The sequence below is a fragment of the Hippoglossus hippoglossus genome, chromosome 16 (genome assembly GCF_009819705.1).
Source record: "Hippoglossus hippoglossus isolate fHipHip1 chromosome 16, fHipHip1.pri, whole genome shotgun sequence".
In the NCBI taxonomy this organism is placed as follows: domain Eukaryota; kingdom Metazoa; phylum Chordata; class Actinopteri; order Pleuronectiformes; family Pleuronectidae; genus Hippoglossus; species Hippoglossus hippoglossus.
This window is the reverse complement of record NC_047166.1, coordinates 25,848,577-25,870,543: the sequence shown is the minus strand read 5'-3', so window position 1 is coordinate 25,870,543 and position 21,967 is coordinate 25,848,577. Positions and strand designations below refer to the sequence as shown.

General features: G+C 40.8%; 1 protein-coding gene across 1 annotated transcript in view; it reads right to left on the bottom strand.

Annotated features, from left to right (window-relative positions):
* The window catches only part of LOC117776523 (vacuolar protein sorting-associated protein 13B-like), a 312,145-nt gene that overhangs the window by 187,716 nt on the left and 102,462 nt on the right, over window positions 1–21,967 (bottom strand). The window contains 1 exon segment of the mRNA XM_034610493.1: window positions 1,833–1,936. Coding sequence (XP_034466384.1) covers window positions 1,833–1,936 — 104 coding nt within the window.

Here is a 21,967-nt window from a genome sequence, read left to right as displayed (position 1 = left end):
GCTGCTGCCAGGCCAAAAGCACACACACTCAGAGACACACACAGAGGTGGCTGAATGACAGAAGATTGGAGGATTGGTCTGAAATAAGGAAACCCCATTAGCATCAGCCAGCAGCACCACTAGGCTATGGTGCAGCTGCAGAAGGCTGCAGGCCAACCACATACTGCACACACACACAAGCACTGATGCAGTTGTTTTTCAATGACTGGGTCAGGACCCAAATGCTGGTTGTGGTAAGATTAAAAATGAGCCCCCTAATTACATTAGTATTTGAAGCTACCGACTGAGGTGTAACGCCAAATCCTTCCTTAGTTCTTACAACTTAACATTGGCTGAATAAAATACTGTAGGCCAGTAGTTTGGTTACCCAAAGTCAGGTTTGATTTTAAAATCATTTTCAGTCTGTTAAAAATCCGAGAATTTTAAAGTTAGAATCACACTGTCAAATAGACCCATAAGAAACACATACTATGTGAGGCTATTACAACAAATTAATGTTTACAGAAAAGGCCAATTTAACATCCCCAAAATAGTATAAACACAATTCATATGACCATTTTGATTATTCTTGTGCAGAAATATGTCAAATGGTATAAAAACCTTTATATTATTCACTTGATCATTCAATTGAACACTTCATGATACATATGTGCTTAGCTAACTTTTAACTACTCAATATTAAGAGCAGGCTTAACCAGTGAACATCACTCATACCTGGTTGATGACATCATATGAGATAACTCCAGCGATCACACATCTACACTCTTCATTGTTTGTGACATTTTACATCCACCCCTTGTGGGCCCTCCCCACATGTCTTCCCCTCTGTCCCTGTCTTTGTCCAGTTTTCTGCTCTAAGTTCCTCCTTTCTCATTATTTCCTGCCACTCTGAACCTAACCAGTTAGTGTCCTCTCCACTGTCCTTCACAGGCTGTTGAATGGCCTTCAGCTGAAAACCTTGTCTATGCAGCCAGGCCTTGATGAGGCCTTGACAGGCAGCTGAGGTATATGGCCTTACTGAGACAAACCCATGAACAGGCGCAAACGCCCACATGTTTGCTGCAGCATGTCCACACACACAGCAGTCCATGCTGTGTATCCTTCACACTGGCTGCAGTCCAACTCATAACATCTGTTAAACCCCATACAGCAATAACCTCCAAAGTGAGGAGTTGGTGCAATTAACTCTCTCTCGCACGCACGCACGCACGCACGCACGCACGCACGCACGCACGCACGCACGCACGCACGCACGCACACGCAGGCACACACACACGTGCACACCTACAGCCCTTTCAAACAGCAGGAGTCATGAAACAGAGCAACAACGTGAAATATAATAAAAGTAATACAATATGATACTTTCAAGTACTATATATATATATATATATATATATATATATATTTATGTGCCTTTATGGGGTGAACCTGTACCATATCCAAGGCAATCAGACTGAGCATGTCTGCTGTGTGCGTATGTGTGATGGAGTGTGTGTAGTGTGGGCACAGAGCTTTCAATGTCCATAACCATCACCATGACCCCTGTCAAATAAATAAAGAGAGACTGGATGGAAGACAGGGAGCAAAGCACATGGAAAAGGGTAGCTGGGAAAGAGAAGGCAAGGCAGAGGGAGGGTGGAAGGACAGGAGGCAGAATTACAGACATTTACATTTGTGTCAGGCTCTTGATCAAGAGCAACTTAGAATTAATTCAAAAGTAGAATATTTTGCAAGTACTTTTTTAATACTAATTGCTAAACATGTTTAAATATTCACAAACATTAAGAGAGGCTGCCATATCTTATCCAAGAACACAAGAGAGGATCACATACCTGGTGCTTACTGCTCCCTCTGTGAGGTTGGTATAGCAGCCATGTGCAGAACACTGGATCCATGTTGACGGCTATGCCCTGGACACTGACCAGCAGTACTGCACCTGGACAAACGCACACACACACACACACACAGACTTAATTGTGCAGCTAAAGACAACTAATTCAATAGGTTCCAGATCAAGAGATGAAAAGAATAAATAACTGAAGTGGAAACGATGTCAACTGACAAAGACAAAAATGTTCAGATGCTTCTGCTGTAATTATTTCTGCAAAGTAGGCCTGACACCTATATGGATCACTCAAATAAATGTAAGGAAATAAGCAATGAGCAAAACTAACTTAGCAAATCTGGTCTGATTGAGACTCAGGCTCTTCCACTCCTGCAAAGTGTACACTGTGTCCTAATGACCTGCTGGTGGGTATCAAGCCTGCTTGTTGGAGAGCAGCAAGGAGCAGTCTTTGTTTCAATTGCTCTGTTCAAAGTGGTATCGCAATGAGCCAAGAATAACATTTTCTTTTGATAAATTTCTGTGAAACTCTAGACTTTCTTTGGGTTTTGGTTTACTCTTAAATAATAATCTTTACCAACAATAAGAGGGCCCTGAGGTAATGCATTAGGATCCTATCAATAATGATTCCCATGCCGGCAGGATTAGAGTAGGGTCTTTGGCGTGCCGTGGAATGTCCCAGCATGACGATAGGAGGATGTTTCAGCTCTAGAAGGACTTTCAACAGTTTAATGGAGCTTTGGACAAGAACCCTTTCTTCAGTTTCAGGCCCCGAGGCAAAGCTGAGTGAGCGTGAGCGTGTGTGTGTGTGTGTGTGTGTGTGTGTGTGTGTGTAAGTAAATGGGAATGCGTAAAAGTCTGTGTGCATTTCACCTCTGACAAAGCCTGATTGCTTGTTGCTTTACCTAACATTTAAGTGTCTCTAAAGCATATAGAAAGCACATTTATAAATTCTCTCCTGAACCCACTCATATTTGGCAGGAATTATTCTCTGTGAACAATGCAAATAAAACTGCTCCGATTTGACCATGTTCTGTGATTTGTGGCCTATGAGCTTGTGTGTGTGTTTTCTGGAAATGTGTATGACTGAAAGCATAAGTGATAATAAATGCACCAGTACTGTCATACATGTATGTATGTAAGGTGTGAAGTCTGAAGTGCATATGCATCTACAGTATGATGTTATATAGTGTAAGCATTTATCTGTACTCTTGTCTGTGTATCAGATCATTATTCACCAAGTACACTTTAATCCTCAGCCATGGTTTATTAAATGGTACAGAAAACTTTCTGGACAACTTTCTCTAGGGAAACTTTCTCATTGGATCAAGTCAAAGTGACTCACAGTTCTTCCTCTACTGCTTCATTTATCTTTCTACTTTGTTTACTTTCCGTCACTTATATTCTTCTGTCTCTCCACTATTTCCCTATCCCTCTACCCCTACGAACTTTATCGTCTCCCTAACAACAGTCGTGTACTCATTGTACTGTATATCCACCTCTCTCCCTCTCCTCCTGACGAGGAATCATAACCTCAGCCGTGGCTTGAACTCTTATACCACAGTGTGGTGGCTTAATAGGCTTTGGCTTTGGCTGTGGCTGTGGCTGTAGTGCTGGGGCCCAACTTCAAGCGGTTTCATCATAGCCCAGAACAGCATGAGCACTATAGGACCCAAATGTCTGGGAATGGGCTGAGTGGTGAAGATGTAGTGAAGATCTATTCCATAAATTGACCCTAAATTGTGGTCTATGGGATGCACAGAGCACGACAAACCACATTCTGCAGAAATGAGTCATAGAGCAATAAATCATATAACTAGTAGATGGATTGTTTATCTAACAGTTATTACAGAGATAAACGAGCAAATAAAAATATTAAATACTTAATTGCAGAAACATGAGTAGCTTATTTGTGGTTTTTGCACAGCAATAATACGTAGCCAATGCAAATTTAAGGCACACTACTAACACACTATAGTTGGTACACTGTCTTATACATACTGACATATATTAACACCAGCTTTTTCATTCTCAAATTTATGTGGAGACAAAAAAGACCCCACCTTCATCTTATACCTTATGATAAGTTATGAGGGTGACCAAATCGATAAAAGACAAAGTACCGAAGTCAGTATGGAAATTTTAAATACAAAAGGCAAAATTCATTACAAGAAAATTGTGTAACAGACTAATAATATGGTTCTTAAATAAATAGATAAACTCAAGTAACTGGCAGTGTATCAGTGGTGTTTTCAGTGTCGTGCCAGTACACACAGCCACATCTTATTGTGGCTGTGTGTCATGTCTGTCGGGCCTCTACCAATGACAGCCATGACCATGTTGATACATCACAACACCACTCGAAAAGCTCTCGTCTTTGAGATTAACAGAGCAAACAACCTTTCTTCCCTCTCTCTGCCCGTTTGACAGGGACACAGAAACAAAATATGTGTTGACCTAGCTTTTGAGGCTTTGAAGACCAAGGTTTTACCATCCACACTGTGTGTTCTTGTTTCATCATTGTGTTGACATAACTGCGGAGAGTGACACCTCCTTTGAAGCACGCAGCACCGTGAAACGGCCTGGCATGCTTCGAGGGCGACCTCAGCAGCAGGTTAACTGATGTTTTTCTCTGCTCTAACAGGGCGGCATATGGGTAATTACACAAAGTGATGACAATGATAACAAAGGTGTTTTTCTTACTTCCTTAATGATTCTTCAAGAAAACATCAGAAAACTGGTCACTGGCCTAGACTCTGTAAATACACACAACTGCAGAATGTATGTGCCGGCATCTACGAAGACACACTTACCTTGACTCACCCAGAGTGGACCTATTAATGTCAAAGGTGTTTTTATTTTCTGCCGTGTAGGCCAACAGAGTTAAAGGACGGCATGGGTTGCCGGGGTTGTTTTACGGCTGTCTGACATTTGTCCTCAGGCTACTAGACTGAATGAAGGCATCGAACCTTTAAGCCCTGTCTACGTTCTTCTGTAAATATGCATTGTGGGTCAACAGCCCTAAAACTCTACATAACGTCTTTTTTATTCGGTTACATGGTTTATACATGGACATATTTGAATGTAAAACCTGCTTTGTTCCGTCACTGCAAGCATGAAATTCAATAAACTGGGAGTGGTTATAGGTCAGTGCAAGTTCAAAATCAAGTCCCACAGTAGAGACCAAAGCCCTGATTGGGGTTACAGAGGGCACAACCTCTCAACAACATGGCCTTGACCCCACCATCAGAATAACAACAGGCAAAGAGAGGTGGGGGGTACTCAACATCCACCCCCCCAGATAGACAGAGGGGGGAGGTTTCATGCCCTAGCCAGCTAATCGCCCCCGCAGAATCACTTCATTGTTGGACGTGAGGCAGTTCTGGGACCCTGCGTCCAGCTTCTCCAACAGAAAATAAATAAATATAGCCCAGCCCGCGTCAGCCAGATGACTTCTGACAGGTTTGGTTAATTTCGAAGCCAAGTAGCAAAACAAAACATTACGCCAGCGTGCGGGGCCTACGCTGCCTTTAATTGCTTTTCCGATGAGCTCATGACTCAAAGGTGTCCTGGAGCAAGCTATGCAGCCCGACAGGTGTTCTACTGGTGTGTGTGTGTTTCAGTGTGAGTGTCTATAACTAACAGAGTGGAGCTGATGACACCACTAAAAAGGGACTCAGCTGTGTGTGGGTGGGTGCAAGTAACAGTGTGTGCAGTATTCTGTATTTTATGTGTGTGTGTTTGTCTTAATACACATAAGGAAGTGTTTCTATTTGTGTGTATTTGTGTATGACAATGAGCTGACATGGACTCATACACCACTTTGTTGCTCTCAAACACAGAACACTCTCTGACACACATTCACTGTACTACAGTTCCCCTGCCTTGTAGCAACCTGGAGGCAATGCCGCAACACAGGAGTCCAGGGGCTCAGGAAGGACACAGGAAGGTTTGACTGGAAACAGAGCCAGGCCTACAGAAAGCCTGCTCTCACTCTGGGCCAACGCTACTCCCTGTACTGGAAGCCAGTTTATATGTGTCTGTGCATATCTGTGGTTTTAAGAGAATGTAAGCGTACAGCAACATGGCCCAACTGCAGTAGCCTAGAGCTGACAGTATAGATCAACCTCATGAAGGTTGACTATGGTTGATTCAGCCAGGTAGAGAAAGTGCAAAAAGCAGAGGAACACCTAAAAAATTGAGTGAAAGACAGAATCAAAGACACACATACAGAAAGAGATCAAGAAAAACAGAGAAATATAAAGACAGTTGGCAGAGATACAGTACAGACCGAACATATAAAACAGTGGATGATGAGGAATATGTTTTATGTTGTTTTCTAATCTACAATATAAGTGAGCAGACCTCAGAATTTGGCCATGGATCCGTATGATTTATGGGATGACTACAGTAAGTCTCCATACATGCAAAGCCCTGTGAACCGGATATATCATAGACACCCAACTCTTGAATAGCAGTTTTACCATGCATGTGTCCACATGAAATGAATGTTTTAAAGGTCACTGATGCATAAATCCACCACATAATCCATGTGCACATACTGGGCACTTCATCTGGAACACGACACTAATACTAAGGCTACCTTTTTTCTCTCAAAACAGTCTTCTATCTTCTTCTTGACAAAGATTCCACAAGATGTCTGAAACATTTATTTGAGATTCTGATCCATGTTGACATGATTGCTTCACATAATTGCTGCAAATTGATCAGCTGCACATTCATGCTGCCAATATCCTTTTCTCCGTCCTCTCAAAGGTGCTCTGTTGGATTCATAGCTGGTGACTGGGGAGGCCACTGAAGTTCACTGAAGTCACTGTCATGTTCATGAAACCAGTTTGAGACGACTTTTGCTGAGTGACATGGAGAATTAACCTGCTGGAAGTAGCCATTAGAAGATGGTAAACTGTGGCCATAAAAAAGCACTTGGTCAGCAACAATACTCAAAATGTGGTGGACCATGATTGGTATTAATGGGCCCAAAGATTACCACCAGCAGCAGCCTGGACTGTTGACACAAGGCAGGTTGGGTCCATCGATTCATACTGTTGAGGCCAAATATTTCAGCAGAAATTCTGATTAATCTGACCAGGCCACATTTTACCATCTGTTACATTTTGGTGAACCACTGCAACCTCAGATTTCTGTCCAAGGGTGACAAGTGGAACCTGATGAGTTCCTACATTTTATGCATTGTACATTCTGAAAACAAGGTGTTTCGAACCAAAGAAATGCTGTTAACAGGATGTTCCATTTGGACTAAAAACTCAAGAGACTGTTCAGGAGAGCACTTCAGAAGGACTCAAACCAGCCCATCTATCATAAACAATCATGTCACAGTCAAAGACACTGAGATCACATTTTTCTGCGATTTTTGATGTTTGATGTGAACATTAACTGAAGCTCCTGACCTGTATCTGCAGGATTTTATGTATTACACTGATGCTGATTGGATAACTTACTGAAAACGCAGGTGTACAGATGTTCCTGATGAAGTTCTTGGTGAGTGTAAATGTACATACTGTGCACACACCAATATACAGTATGCATGTGTGTATATACAATCCAGAATTTGTGCAAGTCAACATGTCTGCATGGATGGTTATATGCATAGTGAGCAAAGGGCTGTATCTTATTCACACAGAGAGATCTGTCAGGGCTGAGCCTTTTTCCCCCCAATTTTCGACATTATTTTAACAAGTGCCTTTGCATGATAAAGTCCAACATATTTTGTCTATAATTTGATTCAGTCTTCATACATTTGGAACGAATCCTACAAAAGCATCTTAAACTGCATAAAACAGACCACAGGTTAAATATTTGACCATGGGAAAATGGACTTATGCACCTCCTGACAATGTTCTGTAAACCAGTAGTAAGGCCAGATGGAGGGTTAGAAGCAGCAGAACATCAGCTATGTGGAGCTCCAGATGTTGATAAGAGACCCTTTAGCTACACATTTCCCCTTCTAGTTGATTCCTAGCGTTCATAAATTCACATCAACTCTCATGGTGTTGAAAAGACAAGCAGATACTGAACAATTGCTGCCTGTAACCCTACTGAAACCCAAGCAGGCCCTGATTTGGTCTACTCCAGCTGTTATCTCCCTCCCTATCCTCTTTTTCCCCATACCATTTCTCTTATATGCCCACAGAAATACACTCTCTTTCTGTCTCCCTTACTTCAAATCACATTGAAGAAAAATGCTTAAAGTCACGACCAAATGTGAACTGGCCCTTGTCAGCAAGATAGCTAGCCTTCTTAATGACAGACAAAACAGACCTGGTCCTGATTGCATTAATGTATCATTAACCATATCCATCATGGACATAGAGTGCACTGTGTGAACTTTAAATGAGCCCCAATGTAATGTAAGGGGAACAGGAGAGACACTTCTGAGCTCATTAAAATAAACAGACTTCTGCTTCTGCTGCTGCTTTCCCACAGGCAGTTTCAGTTTTACATAGTTACCTTGAAAACTCCTTATCACTGCTATCATTCAGCTGACTCATGGGCTTTCTCTACAGTTCAAGCGGAGTTCTCTCAGTTTGTCATGAGTAGAGGGGGGAGTCAAGCAATTTTATGTCTGTCATTAGCTGCGGTTCCTTCCAAGTAATGTTATGAGAAATAAACTGTAACAAATAGGCTTATTGCAAAAGGCAACATTTTAAGGCATATATGACAAAAAGAAGTTATGAAATAAAAAGCAGCACTCCTACTTGTGTTGACCAATTCATAAATATTTGACATGTGGAAAAATATTTAATTTCTTGATTGAACAGGGTTTCATGAGGTCCTCGACTTATTCAAATCCTGTTCATCTGTCGTAATAAAAATAAATTGGGTGAGAATGTAATTAAGAGCAAGGTGTATAAAATTGAGATTTTAGGAACATATCCAACCATAAACTCAACAAACAAACTTCCATCCCCAAAACCCTATACAACTGCATTTGTACATGCAATCGCACTTAGATGCACACACACAGACCTCACCTGCCTCCCGTATTTCCCAGTAACCCCATGTGGGTAGAGCAAACAGACTTTATTGGTCTAATGATTCTGTCTAGTTTATACAGATCCAGAAATAAATCCACCTCTGGTTTATCACGCAAAATCTGGTCAGGTTCTTTTTTTTCTTCATGTTGTGTCAGGATGGAACTGGCAGACATTTCAAATGTTGTGTATGTTTTGACACTCAAGATACCTGACTTGGCAGTCGTCAGCACGGTAAGCTTGCTGGGAGCCAAGAGGTTTGGGTCATGTGGGTGCAGCATCTGCAGTGTCAGTCCAGACTATAAAGTGGATTAATAACTGGTCCCTTTCAAAGGTCACTAGGCCTGGAACATGCAGCTGTATACAAGCAAACCTGCTGGTTGAGCTCCAGAAAAGAACCAGGCCAAAAGTGTGGTCCTGGACATGACAGCAGGTTTCCAGAGGTACATCACCACATGTGATAATTTCTTTACTTCATATGCTTTTGGCCAAGAGCTCCTATGGAAAAACTGACCATGGCAATATTTCACCAGACATAATGTTACACATTACTATGTCATACATGAAATATCACTTGTATGCATTCAGTATTTTATTGATTGACTGTTGCAGGTAACTGGCACATACTCATGTCAAATAATGACTGCGCCATGGCCCCTAGTGTTGTTTTTCATCATGGTATTTGTGTCAGCCTACAGTGATTTTGTAATGTTGATGATGAATCAAGGCTGGAATCAGAAGAAGACATACAAGAGGAAGCTTTTCTTAGTGGTTAGTGATACTATTATTGTTGCTATATAATGTCCAGATTCAAATTTTATTGTAGAGTTAAGTTTTAAAGTAAAAATACTTTGGCCCTATGTTCTCTCCAGATTGATAAAAATGATAACAGATAGTTTTGACCTTAAACAAAACTGCTACTTTGTGCAATGACTTCAATTTGAGGGGTTTCAAAATAAATGTCCCACACTTTTACATTAAGTTAGTTTGGGTTAGTATAAATTAACCAAATAATTATCTTAATAAAGTTCAGCTCAATTAGGTTACAAAAAAAGTGCAAAACACTTTTTATTATTAGAAAGGTTACTAGAAAGATTTAACATAGGATCAGATGCTAATTAAGTATAATGATTTACAGTCAAAATGGGTTGTTTATTGTAGATATGAACATAAGAGTTGGTAATATGAAACCAATACAACCCAAGGACTAGAAAAGGTTTGTATGCGAAAAATGTGTCACATACAACATGCAGATTGGCATTGTCCATCTCAAGGGTGCTGTCTGAGAAAACCTCTGTTTGAAATGTTACTTTTTGGTCATACTTATTTTGACATTTTGGGTACTTTGGTTTATTTGGTCATATTAAAATCTTTAAATAAATAAACGGATGGAAACTAAATAAATGAATCAATGGAAACTTCAGGAAACTTCCACTCTTCCTTTTTTGTTGTTTTTCCTCCAGATGTATTTAATGTGGATACACAAAGCAGATCCAATATAATTTCAAAATCGACTTTGGAGGTTCTAAAATATTTGTTATACTTGAATAAATGATGACCCATACAAACTATGTGCTGGTTTTGTTTTCATCATTAGACGGTGTTGATTATAGCTCGAACCTGATTATAGGCAAAAAATGAAACACAAAAAATAAAAAAGTATAGCTGGGACAAATCACTAATTGACATGTTATTTCTGATGTTGCACACTTGTGTGAGAAGTCTATATTCTGTATTTTGTTGAATTCAATTGATTGAAGTTCATTTAATTCACATATCTTTTGTAAGACATTTGAATAAGCCTTGTGTGACATCCCTTTTCCAAAACGTATCCCCTTCCCTTAAGCTGTATGATCCACCTATCTTTCACAACAACTGCATTTTGCGTCAGCTTTCTGTGGAGCAATGAGGACAATCAGGGACCAGATCCAATTTCAAGATGTCAAATCTGCTTTGGTCTGCATGCCAGTCTAAGTACAGTATGTGTCTACTGGTGTGGCTGTAACCCAGTCGACTGGTCTGCATATTTCCATCAGGCAATTTGCTTGTTTGGTCCATGAGTGAAGCCAAGCTCATTTTAAATACTCTTAACTTCGGCAACAGTTTAGGTGATAAGCGATCACTGAAAAGGCATTATTGTATTGTGCTCCTCGGAGATCAATAAAAAAACATGGCCAGGATTTAAATTTATTTTTTCTTGGATATTCAGTTGATTGCTGCTATGGTAGCTACTGAGCTCTTATATTTATTCCAAAGAAAACGTTGTAGCTGCTGCCAGAAACAGAGGGAAAAAAACAATTTTCTGTTCACCAGAGAATTTTTGCCTGGGAAAACCCATACAACACGAGTGATTTGAGAATATAAAAAAACCTTCAAGATCAACTGAGGGTATTAGTATCTTCTTATAACAAGAGAAATAATATTAAAATAAACCCAAATGAAAATGATTGTGGTTTTAACAACCAGATGTTTTCACAGAGGGAACAAAGCAGCATCTTTGCCAGTGGACCAGTGTTTCACTCTGATAGCACTCCGTACAAGTATTACTCTACACAGGCGAGCTGACAGTCTTTGTCTGAATCTGAGTTCAAAAGATGAGATGAACAACTGTAATGTATCTACTGGATTATCAAATCTAGGTCATATAATACTATTTGGTGCATATGTAAGAGAAATTAGTTTTTTTCTGTATTAACTGCAATAACTATCACTGCATCAATCTCTCTCATTCCCATAAACTAGATTTCGCACTATATATATATATATATATATCACTATCCACCTCATCCTCTTCTCGCTTGCCACAGTAGATTGAAGATTACTCCTCTTAAAGACATAGTCTTAAGTGGTTGCACATTTGAACCATTTAGCAATTTGGTCTAATGGTTTCAGGATGAGCTATTTTAGCTGCAATGCTGGGACAAAAGAGGGATGAAGGGGTGTACAGTATGATGAAACGTTAGTTCTGATTGGCTGGATTTCCTTATCCAGGAAGAGGGTCACTGTGGTGTCAATGTTAGGGATTAGCTCAAACAGAGATAGAATGATTACAAGAGAACAATTAGAAGTTTGCAGATGGGAAAACATATTCAGAGACATTTTTCTGGGCTGTTTTACATCCATAAAGATCTTGTTACAGTACGGTCAGGGGTTAGGACTACTGGGGTAGAGTAGGACCTTCATTATATCTATGTGTGTCCTCACAAAGATGGAAGAAGTACAAACATGCATGAATGCGTGTGTCCCTTGAAGCTTGAGAGGAAGAGCTCCTTTGTATCTATGGCCTGTTATTAGTTCAACAGTTGAATGATGCTTCACTGAACGTAAAGGCCAAGTGAGTGTCTTGTTGTTGGAGGATGTCACTCCTATCGGCACAAGCACTGATGATAAGGGAGAATTGTTTATACCCATCAGAACTGCATTTAATACAGACAGACATCACACATACAGATTGTGCTTGTGCATGCACACACAAATAAAGAATGCTTGGGCCACCTGCAACAGAGGACATCCAAACTACTATCAGCTGCCCTACATTAACAAATCACTGCACAAAAGCAGTGATGACTCAGCTACTCCAAACACACTTGAAATTCTTCCCAGACTGACTTAGTACTGACAAACAAGACAGATAGGGAGGAGAGGGAGCGGAAGATTGTTGGAAGATAGGAATTAAGACAAGGGAGGGAAAGGGACAAGGAAAGGAAATGATGGGAGGAAAGAGGTGAGTTAAGGGAAAAGAGAGAGGGAGAGAAGGTGGGAAAGATATATGGGGATGATGAGGACGAGCATAAGAAGGGGAGGAAGGAAGGACAAGTCTTTGAAGGTAAAAAGCAGCAGCTGCTGGTGCTGCTAGAGAGGCTGCGCTTGTCCTTCAACCTCTAATCTCAGAGTTATCATCAGGACACAGTCTACATCAATAGGGACAAAGACCCACTCTTGGTCCAATTATTTCTCTCTCTTGCTGTCTAGGCTCTTTAAAGCACACACACTCTCATGAAAATGTCCATATGACGACATACACACTATACTGATAGAGACAGCATGCACATACGGCTGTCAGACAGAACAAGAACAGCTCAGCACTGGACTTATTCAGTAGACTGTTGTTCATCTCATAACACCTTGGCACTATTCTTTATGCATGCAACGTTGAGACGCCACAGACAGAGAGAGCCAGCTTGCCAACAATCCGTCTCCTTTTCTTTAGGAAGTCTTTTGGCAAGTGGAAAAGTGAAGATGACATATTTGGCCATGGCAACGAGACAAATCCCAAGGTGTTCCAAACAAAAAAAGGTTCACCATGGAAATCTTAAACTTGATGAAAAGGTTCTCTGTCCAGACCCATCACAAATAGAGCATTCGTACCACCTTGAGGAATACTGACCCACACAATTTACATGTGAGAGCAGGAGATGAGATAGAGGAAAAGCTTTCTGCTCATGTGACCATGAGTAGGCTCTAGCTTAGCATGCTATCTACAAAGTCCACTTTCAGCAGGCCTTTAACTGTGGGAGATACAAAATGTAATATACTGACAGTGACTTAGTTGGCAAAATCAGTTCTGACACTGGCAGCAACAGCAAGAGCATTTATGAGACTTTGGACAGGTGACGTAAGATGGGTGCTCTACTATTATTAGCAGCTTTGTGAACCTGGTAGCTGAACTTTTAATTAAGAGCCAGTGGGGGCTGGTGGAAGTTAATCTCTGGCTACGAGTGTCGGGAACTCCTCCTTTCATCTGCAGTCCTTGTATATGTTGAGAGGGGAAGAAAGAGGTGCAAAGACCGCCTGTGTTTACTGCCTGTTTATCTAAGTAGGCATGTGGGTGGCTGGAGGGCCACAGCAGGTCAAACCACACACAGCGAGAGGAGTCAGGGACCCCTGGAAGACCACTCAAACTGAAGAGATTTTACAACTATGGCTTGGTGTATGACTACCGTTGCTGCACAAGCACTCACACACACACACACACACACACACACACACACACACACACACACACACACACACACACACACACACACACACACACACACACACTTATAGTAACAGACTGACACACACAAAATCCTGATTCAGAGTGATGAGAGTTTATTACTACTGTGTTGAGGCTAAGTGCCCCAGGGGCAGGAAGACAAGCTGAGGGTTCCTGTGGACCTTCGGGCCCTTAAGGCAAACAAAGGGAAACACAGCTTTGAGATGGCCAAGCATGTATATACTAGGTTGTAACTTTAAATCTGCTGTATTTACATTACACACTGGAATTTAAATACACATAATTTCCAGCTAATAACACATTAAGAGTGTAGTATATGTTACTCATATATATCATTACATATATATCAGTGTATATATTACAGGCATGAGAAAATATTCCTTAGCAGATGGTCACACTGCTACCACCTATGCAATCTTATACTGGGGATACTGGGAAAGCCATGAGCAACTTGCAAATCAAAGGCCAGCAGACTGGTTTGTTTTCTCACGGCACAGGGCCCGAGTGAAAAAAACAGCTAAATAAAATAAACCTTTAATTTGAGTGAAATTGGAGGCAACAAGCGCTGCTGTAGAAGGGGCTGTGAAGTGTGATTTCTTGCGGTTTGGGTTAATCCTGATTGAGGAGCCCCGGAGTTGAAATGTCAGCAATATGAGACTAAAACAAAAATAATTACACCCAGGGTTAATGAACACAACTGCCTGAAGCACGAGGAACTGCACAGGAAAGGGAGGGGGAGTGGGAAGCGCGCGCGCGAGAGAGAAGGTTAAATAACAAGAATGAGATTTAGAGAGCTCTAAAGAACAAGTTGAAGAAGTAATTTGCCCTCATTTCTAAAACAATATTTTTTTACCCATTTTTGTCTTCATCTGAGCTGTGAAACAACTAAAGAAGAATAATCAATTGTGAGTGAGCAGTCTGGCAAGCTGATGCAGGGCCATCCATCTGCAAACCCATCATGCCCTGGGTTTTATTCCCCCTCAAGGTTAAAGACTTGTATGGCTAAAGGATGAAACAGATGGCAACACCAAACCTTCCTTTCAACTACTGCCATGCCCTGCATGTTTATACCACCTCTTCCCAACCTGCTTTAATCTTCACTGTTATGTCTATGCACACTATCTCAGCTATGTAGGGAGCTGCCCATTACAATGAGCCTGGTCACTGGTGCTTGGAGGCACCTGCACCTTCCACATGCTGCACTATGTGTCTGTGCCCGTGTGTACACACCATGTGTGCAGGAATGAGTGTGATAAGAAATAAGTGTATTTTTTCCGGGTAGGTCTGCAAGTGCATTTTACATCTCTGTGCATCTGAAAATTATACAACCTTAAGTAGATGCACATATTAGTGCATAATATATAATTTATTTTTAAAAGAAAGAAAAAAATGCCAACTGTGTCCTTTATGAGAACAAACAGAGAATTATCCTCAGCACCAGCTGCAATCCCAGTACAAGATGGTTCAGCTCAATGCATGATGATGTTGAGACTGTATATGTGAGTGTCTGTATGTAAACTGTGGTCTTATGACATATTAGTAATGCATGCCCAGTTGCCCACGAAACCCCATGTCCAATTTGAAAAATTAATTAAAACAATTAGTTAGAGATGGAGCTCAAGTATGAATTGCTTTCAATTTGAGTACATATAGGTTTGTATATCTAGTGAAGTTCGTGTGTGTGCGTGTGCGTGTGTGCGTGTGTGTGTGTGTGTGTGTGTGTGTGTGTACGCTCCTCAGTCTCTCCCTCTGTGCTCTTAAAGCTGGCTGCCTGGTGCACAGCTGCTGAATGGGGGATGCGTACAGGCAGAGAGCCCCACAGAAACAACAACAATCCACATCAAAGGAGTTACACTGGTGGAACATGATTATCAACCTTTATCCTGTGAGTCTACGAGTCCTCTGTCCGCCCAAGCATCACTCATTGGCATGGGGAGGGAAGGGAGAAGAAAGGATAATTTTTTAAATACAAGCTGACCACAAACTGATCCCTTACTCATGTCTTCCTTTGTTTTTCTTTCTTTTTTGACCGTTTCCCCATGTTTCAGTTTAACTCAAGTACACACGGTAAATGTTCACAAAAAGTCAGACACTGATTGAGACATTCATCACAACCAATCCATTCCATTCATTCACTTATCTGTCCATCAGAGCCCCAAGTCCCATCAAAATGTCTCACTTTCAGATCCATTACTCACGCTGTGCGCTAAAAGCCCTGTCATTCCAGCAACTATTGATTAAATGTCAAAACAGTAAACTTGTGTGAGAGAGTGGTCACCATTCCAGAGTTTATTCTACATCTTACAGAGAGGTATAATTCATGATCTTCACACCAGGAAAGAGTTTTCAGTCAGAGTAGATTCATTTCGGAAACTGACTCTCTTTTTGGTGCATTATGCTCCAGTGTTTCAAATTGAAAGTATAATATTACATTAGACAATCTCTGAAATCCTGTTCAGCATGCATTGGCAAATTAACTACCCAAGTCTCTCCGGACCAGGGGAAACCATGATTTGAGTGTGAGGATTGTCTCACTTTCACTGTAAGTAAATGGGCTGATATGATCTTGGAGGTGACATGCTTTTGGGAATCCAGGCCCTGGGCTTGGTGCAGCCAGTCATCTTTTCAGCTCCAGAGGAGCTAAATAATAAAGACTAGACAACAGGCTAAAATGAACCAATCTCTCATTTCAGGCCCAAGGGATGATCAACAAGGTTCCTCTGTGCATTACCTAACTTTAAAGGATTGTATTCAGCTCGTGTTTTGGTTGCTGCGAGGTCAGGACCCTGAAACAATGTTGAAACAGAGGGGAGATAGTGTTGCAAAATAGAGAGCTCTGCCGCAGCAAAGCATCCAAGTCATGGACCTGACCCGCATGATGTCATGTACCTGGCTTCAGCTTCATGACCGGAACAGTGAGGAACATACACTGACAAATAATTTGTGCATGCATTACAAAATATATATAGTAACACTTCTTTGTGCACAGATTTTCACACTGCATAAAATCCACATGTGCAATGTGCAGAGATATACAGTATTCAAACACACAAGTATATACTTACATGATATTGTACACAAATGTTCCACACAGCCACAGGGGACAAAACCACATCCAGTACTAAACAAATTTCCACTTCTTCCTGAATTGTTGTTATTTATGGTAGGTATCATTGTAGACTCTATTCTGTACTTCAGACATGCTTCAACTTAACAAAACAGTAGTCACACTATATGCCACATGGTTTTTCTGCTGCTCGGTAGACTGTGACCAACTTCATGAATCTTGCGCATGAACAAAAACTAACTTATACTTTTAGATACACATTTAGTACACAAACACACAGACATTACGTATAGCCTCACACACACGCATACACACGCCAGATTGTAGTGTAATATAAAATGTGCAGTCAGTGCAGTGGATAATGGGCCTGACGTCAGACAGACCTATAAACCCGGCTCAGGTGTGGGTTTATTTTTCTTGGACCTATCAGACAAGTCATGAAATAAGAATCTCACTGACAGACTCACAGCTAAACAATAAATAGCTACTCACACTTTCAAAAATGTTAAGTAGAATTGCCGTTCAAATAAACCATGGCATCTCCTTAGGCACGCATGCTATTGTGTCGTCTGACACATTTCCCATAACCACCTCCCACCCATAGCCCACTTGATCCATACAGTGTATGTGAGGGCAGCTGTATCATCGATACACCCCTCTGCAGCGGTGCAGGTCTGCTGCTGGGCCAGAGAGCATCTGGACAGGGCACGAGAGGTGCTCATTCATTGTGAATAAAAACAAATATGAACTAAGACACATTTAGATGTTTTACTCACTCGCTGAGTCATGACCAATGGACATTATGAACATAGGAGTCTGCATTACAGAACTGATTACTCCATGTGCCTGTGTGCGAAATGATCTAAACATCAGCTTCATTACAGTATATTACAGCTGCATACACCCATTTATAATGCAATGTCTGGCTCTGACACGGTCTTGGGTGGGCATACTGTATACTGTTACATACATACAGATATGTAACATAATATGGATATGTGAACAAATCCACATTATGCACAGAAACTAAATTACAAAATAATGGGTCACCTTAAAATTATGAAATAAATGTCTTTGGTAATACTTTTAGTGGCAATCTTCAGGAGCTTTTCCAACCTTCAGCAACATTTTTTGTCATAAAAATTGGGATGTTTACAAATTCTTCAAATAATCCTAATTGTACTAAATATCATCACCTCTTCAGATTTAGGATTCATTGATACTCAGGCTGTTTTATGGTCTTCACCCCTGTCATCACAATCTACCATTAAGTTAGGGGAGTGTGAACATAAATAAAACAACTGGCTGGTTCTATATGACCTGCTTAAAATGTGTTACCATGGGGGCTAAATGGTACATAATACACAACATATTGTGTGCAGTAATCCAAATTAAAGTAAAAAGCAACAGAGTAACAAAGAAATGCCATCAGTTTTCAATATTGTCCCTTACCTATTGCATGTTGCAATAGATCCCAGAGACAAGTGTCAAACAATGTGGGAGGACCTCTGCATCAAGCCACTGATGCTTCATGTTGAGAGGAGACAATGATGCTGTCTGGGTAGTCCCAGGTCATACTAGAGGAGTTACATGAATCACCTGCCCTAGGGGCCTTCAGGTCCCCCTGGGAAGACCTGGAGGAAGATATTTGCCCTGATGTGTCCATGACATTTATTTTAACTAAAATAACATGCCCTTATTACATTTGATGAAAGAGAAACACAGCATAAACATTTTTCAATTAACGTAGCTAGAGAGACACATTTATTTTCTCTTATAAGCTATACCAATTAAATTAAATTAAATCACACAAAAATGAGCCATGGTTGGAAAGTAACTCATTTATAGAGCAGAGTCAGAGTTAAAAAATACAGTCTAATTTTCCTCAGTCAAATATGTAAGAGACGTTTGGGGGAGGGGAGATCAAAATTAAAGTTTCAACATGTTACACCTGAACTTTAGAGAGGACAGCTGACATCAAACAAAGCCTCCCCCACTGTCGCAGTTTCTCATTTTCCCTTCACATCTATTTCTCTGTATAGATTATGATATATCATTGGATTTTAGGAAATTTCTTGTATAAAGCTTATGCAGCGTTAACTTACTGAAGCTAAATGTTGACAGTCTATAGTCTACAGAGTCATTTCTGAGGGTGCAGTCTATAGTTATGCACTTGCAGGAATAAATTTGGTGGTAGGACGGTGCATGGAAACAAACAGGCAGGAGTTATCACTCTTTAATGTGAGTAACATTATAAATATCTTTAATCATTTCAATTGCATGATTTAAAACTGAAGGGTTGATTTATTTAAAACATCTTTATTATTTATTTGTTCTATGCTTTAATTTCAGAATACACAGATATATTTTCTGTACATTTCAGTAACGGGTAATGTGGACGTGCTCTAACCTTCTATCTATCTCCATCATTCTTGCTTTCTTTCCATCTGTCAGAAACACAGACACATCTGTGCCCCCGTCACAACCACCAGAGTTGAGGTTTATTTGACTAGAAAATTACCCTCCTCATGTTTAACATATCTCCAATATTGTCATCACCAAATATTTATTTGTAGAGCAGAGGACCTCTGAATGGCCACATTCCAGCATTTATACAACTTTATGGATGTGCACGCACGCACGCACGCACGCACGCACGCGCACGCACGCACGCACACACACACACACACACACACACACACACAGATAGGAAAAAAGAGTGAAGCTATATGTGTTATGAGAATTAACCATCTTGCATGTTTGTTCTTCCCTGAGTGAAAGTCCACTCCATTTGGAAATTGACTTTGAATATTTGCATGATCATGAAAAAAAGATAAATGCTCCTGAGTCTCTCTCATCAACTATGACTGAGCTCCCAACAAGTTATGACAGTATGTCTTTGTTATTTCTTCCGAGGAAAACAACAATTGGAATGATTAAGTGGCTCAATTACAGAGAGAAATAGGGGGGGGGGGGGCTAATGAAGAGCACGCCACAAGGGGGCAGTGATGTAGCAAGGACCTGAAAAAGCTTATAGAGGCTTACTCATTAAAAACTTCTGGAGTAGTGGGAATCGAACAGGGACAAGGGGTGGTGAAAGTTTAGGTGACAGAGGAGAAAGAGAAAAAAAAAGATGAGGCAAGACCAAACTTAAAGTTTCAAAGAAGGATTGAAGAAAAGAAAGAGGAAGGGGGAAATGTTTGACAGGAGAAAGTAGAAATAAGAACGTGTGAACAGCTTTTAAGATGTTATTACATATAACAACTGTTGAGAGAGGAGGAAATAACATTAAAGATGTTCATTTAGAGCACCTAACTAACTGTTATCTGTACGCTTAAAGACGTTAAGGGTTGAATTATCAAAATTTCCAATCACGAGACTAACAAAAGCAAAAGCATTTTAAAAACAATCAAACTTTCATTTACATACATGTACTAAAATTGTTTAAGCCTGTCAGCCTGCACTGTCCTTTGAATGACACTGCACACAAAGACACAAAATAAGAACTACTGGACCCCCACGGAGCTGTCCCACTAAAAACCACAGGTCCCAGAGGGAGGCATCCTGGTGTCTCTGTAGTGACCAGTTCCTTAAACAAGCCTGAAGATGATACTGATACAGCAAGCTGCTGGGTCATGAACTGGATAAGAAGAAGTTTTCTCTAAATACCACAAGTTAGTATGACCTCCTGGATAGTGACACTGGCCTCCAACCACAACGGTCACATCTGTTGCCTATCACACATATTGTGTAGGTTTGTTTTGCCTCTTACATCTTAAATCTGGGCACTTTCTTGCACCTCTGTAAACCTCAAGCATATGGCCACTACATAAAGGCAACCAATAGCTGTACTGGATAAAAATATTTCAGGAAGACACTAATGGAAAAAAAAAATTATGGGAGTTTTAAAATCTTATTTCACATTTAAAAAAAAAGATATCCCTGTTACACTCTTGTTTACTGCTCATATGTTTTTGTTCTAACATTCTGCACTGGTTCGTACTAAGACACACACTGTCCAATTCCCAGTTTCCAGTGATACTTTGCCAGTCCAGATGTCTCAGCCTTTCTGTATGTCTGCCCTGATACCCCATATTGAACTCTCCAATGTTTAACATTTATCTCTGCCTCATACTCTTTTTGCACACTGCCTGTCTAAATGGCAGCCGGCAAATGGCAAACCACAAAGATGAAAAGCACAGTGACCAGTGCAACACATGTGGCAAAGTACAGACACACACTCATATAAACCCTTGTAATATTACTGTAGTACTTGCTACCAAAACAAAACCAATGCCAACCAAACTCAGCACGCACTCCCCACACCCAAACGCTGTGTCATCCCAACAAAGCGTGGGCAATAAACAAATCAGTGTAATCGTGCAAGCACAAAGGAATCTCAGAGGAATCCTGAGTCAGAGAGCCTTCTTTGAAGGAAAAAACTATTGAAAGTAAACAAATGAACAACATCTGTAACATAAAAACAACTGTATCTCACCCAGTGTGCCTTTCACATGAATGTTACACTAAAGCTGCTTTCACACATGCACTGAACTCCGGAGATTCTCCAGACATTCTCAGGAGGGGCAGTATATTTGATCGCAAATGTCTGAGTGAGTGCCTGTGTACCTTCTGAAAAGTTTCTCTGGCCAGCCCTCAAGTAAAAGTCTGCAGAATGTCCAGAGGAGCCGATGTGAGAACACACCGGGAGATCCTCCACAGGATTCAACACGGACGAGTTGCTGTGTTGATGACGTTTCTAACACGCGACAGACACAAAAGTGAAAATAAACAAACAAAAGAAAACAAAGATCTCAGGAGGAAAAAGCTGTGCCAGACACGTAAAGGACACTGATAAAGATGTCAAGAGAGCTATTGGTGATGTGGGCTGACACCGGTGATGATGTAGTAGAAACAAAAACACGTGATCTCGGCAGCGGAACAAATACATTATGTCCTGCCTTTGCCTGCTGCATCAACCCTGACCTGAACACACACATTTCCTTGCCGTGCTACGGATAACCTCCTGCGTGTGTGAAAGACAA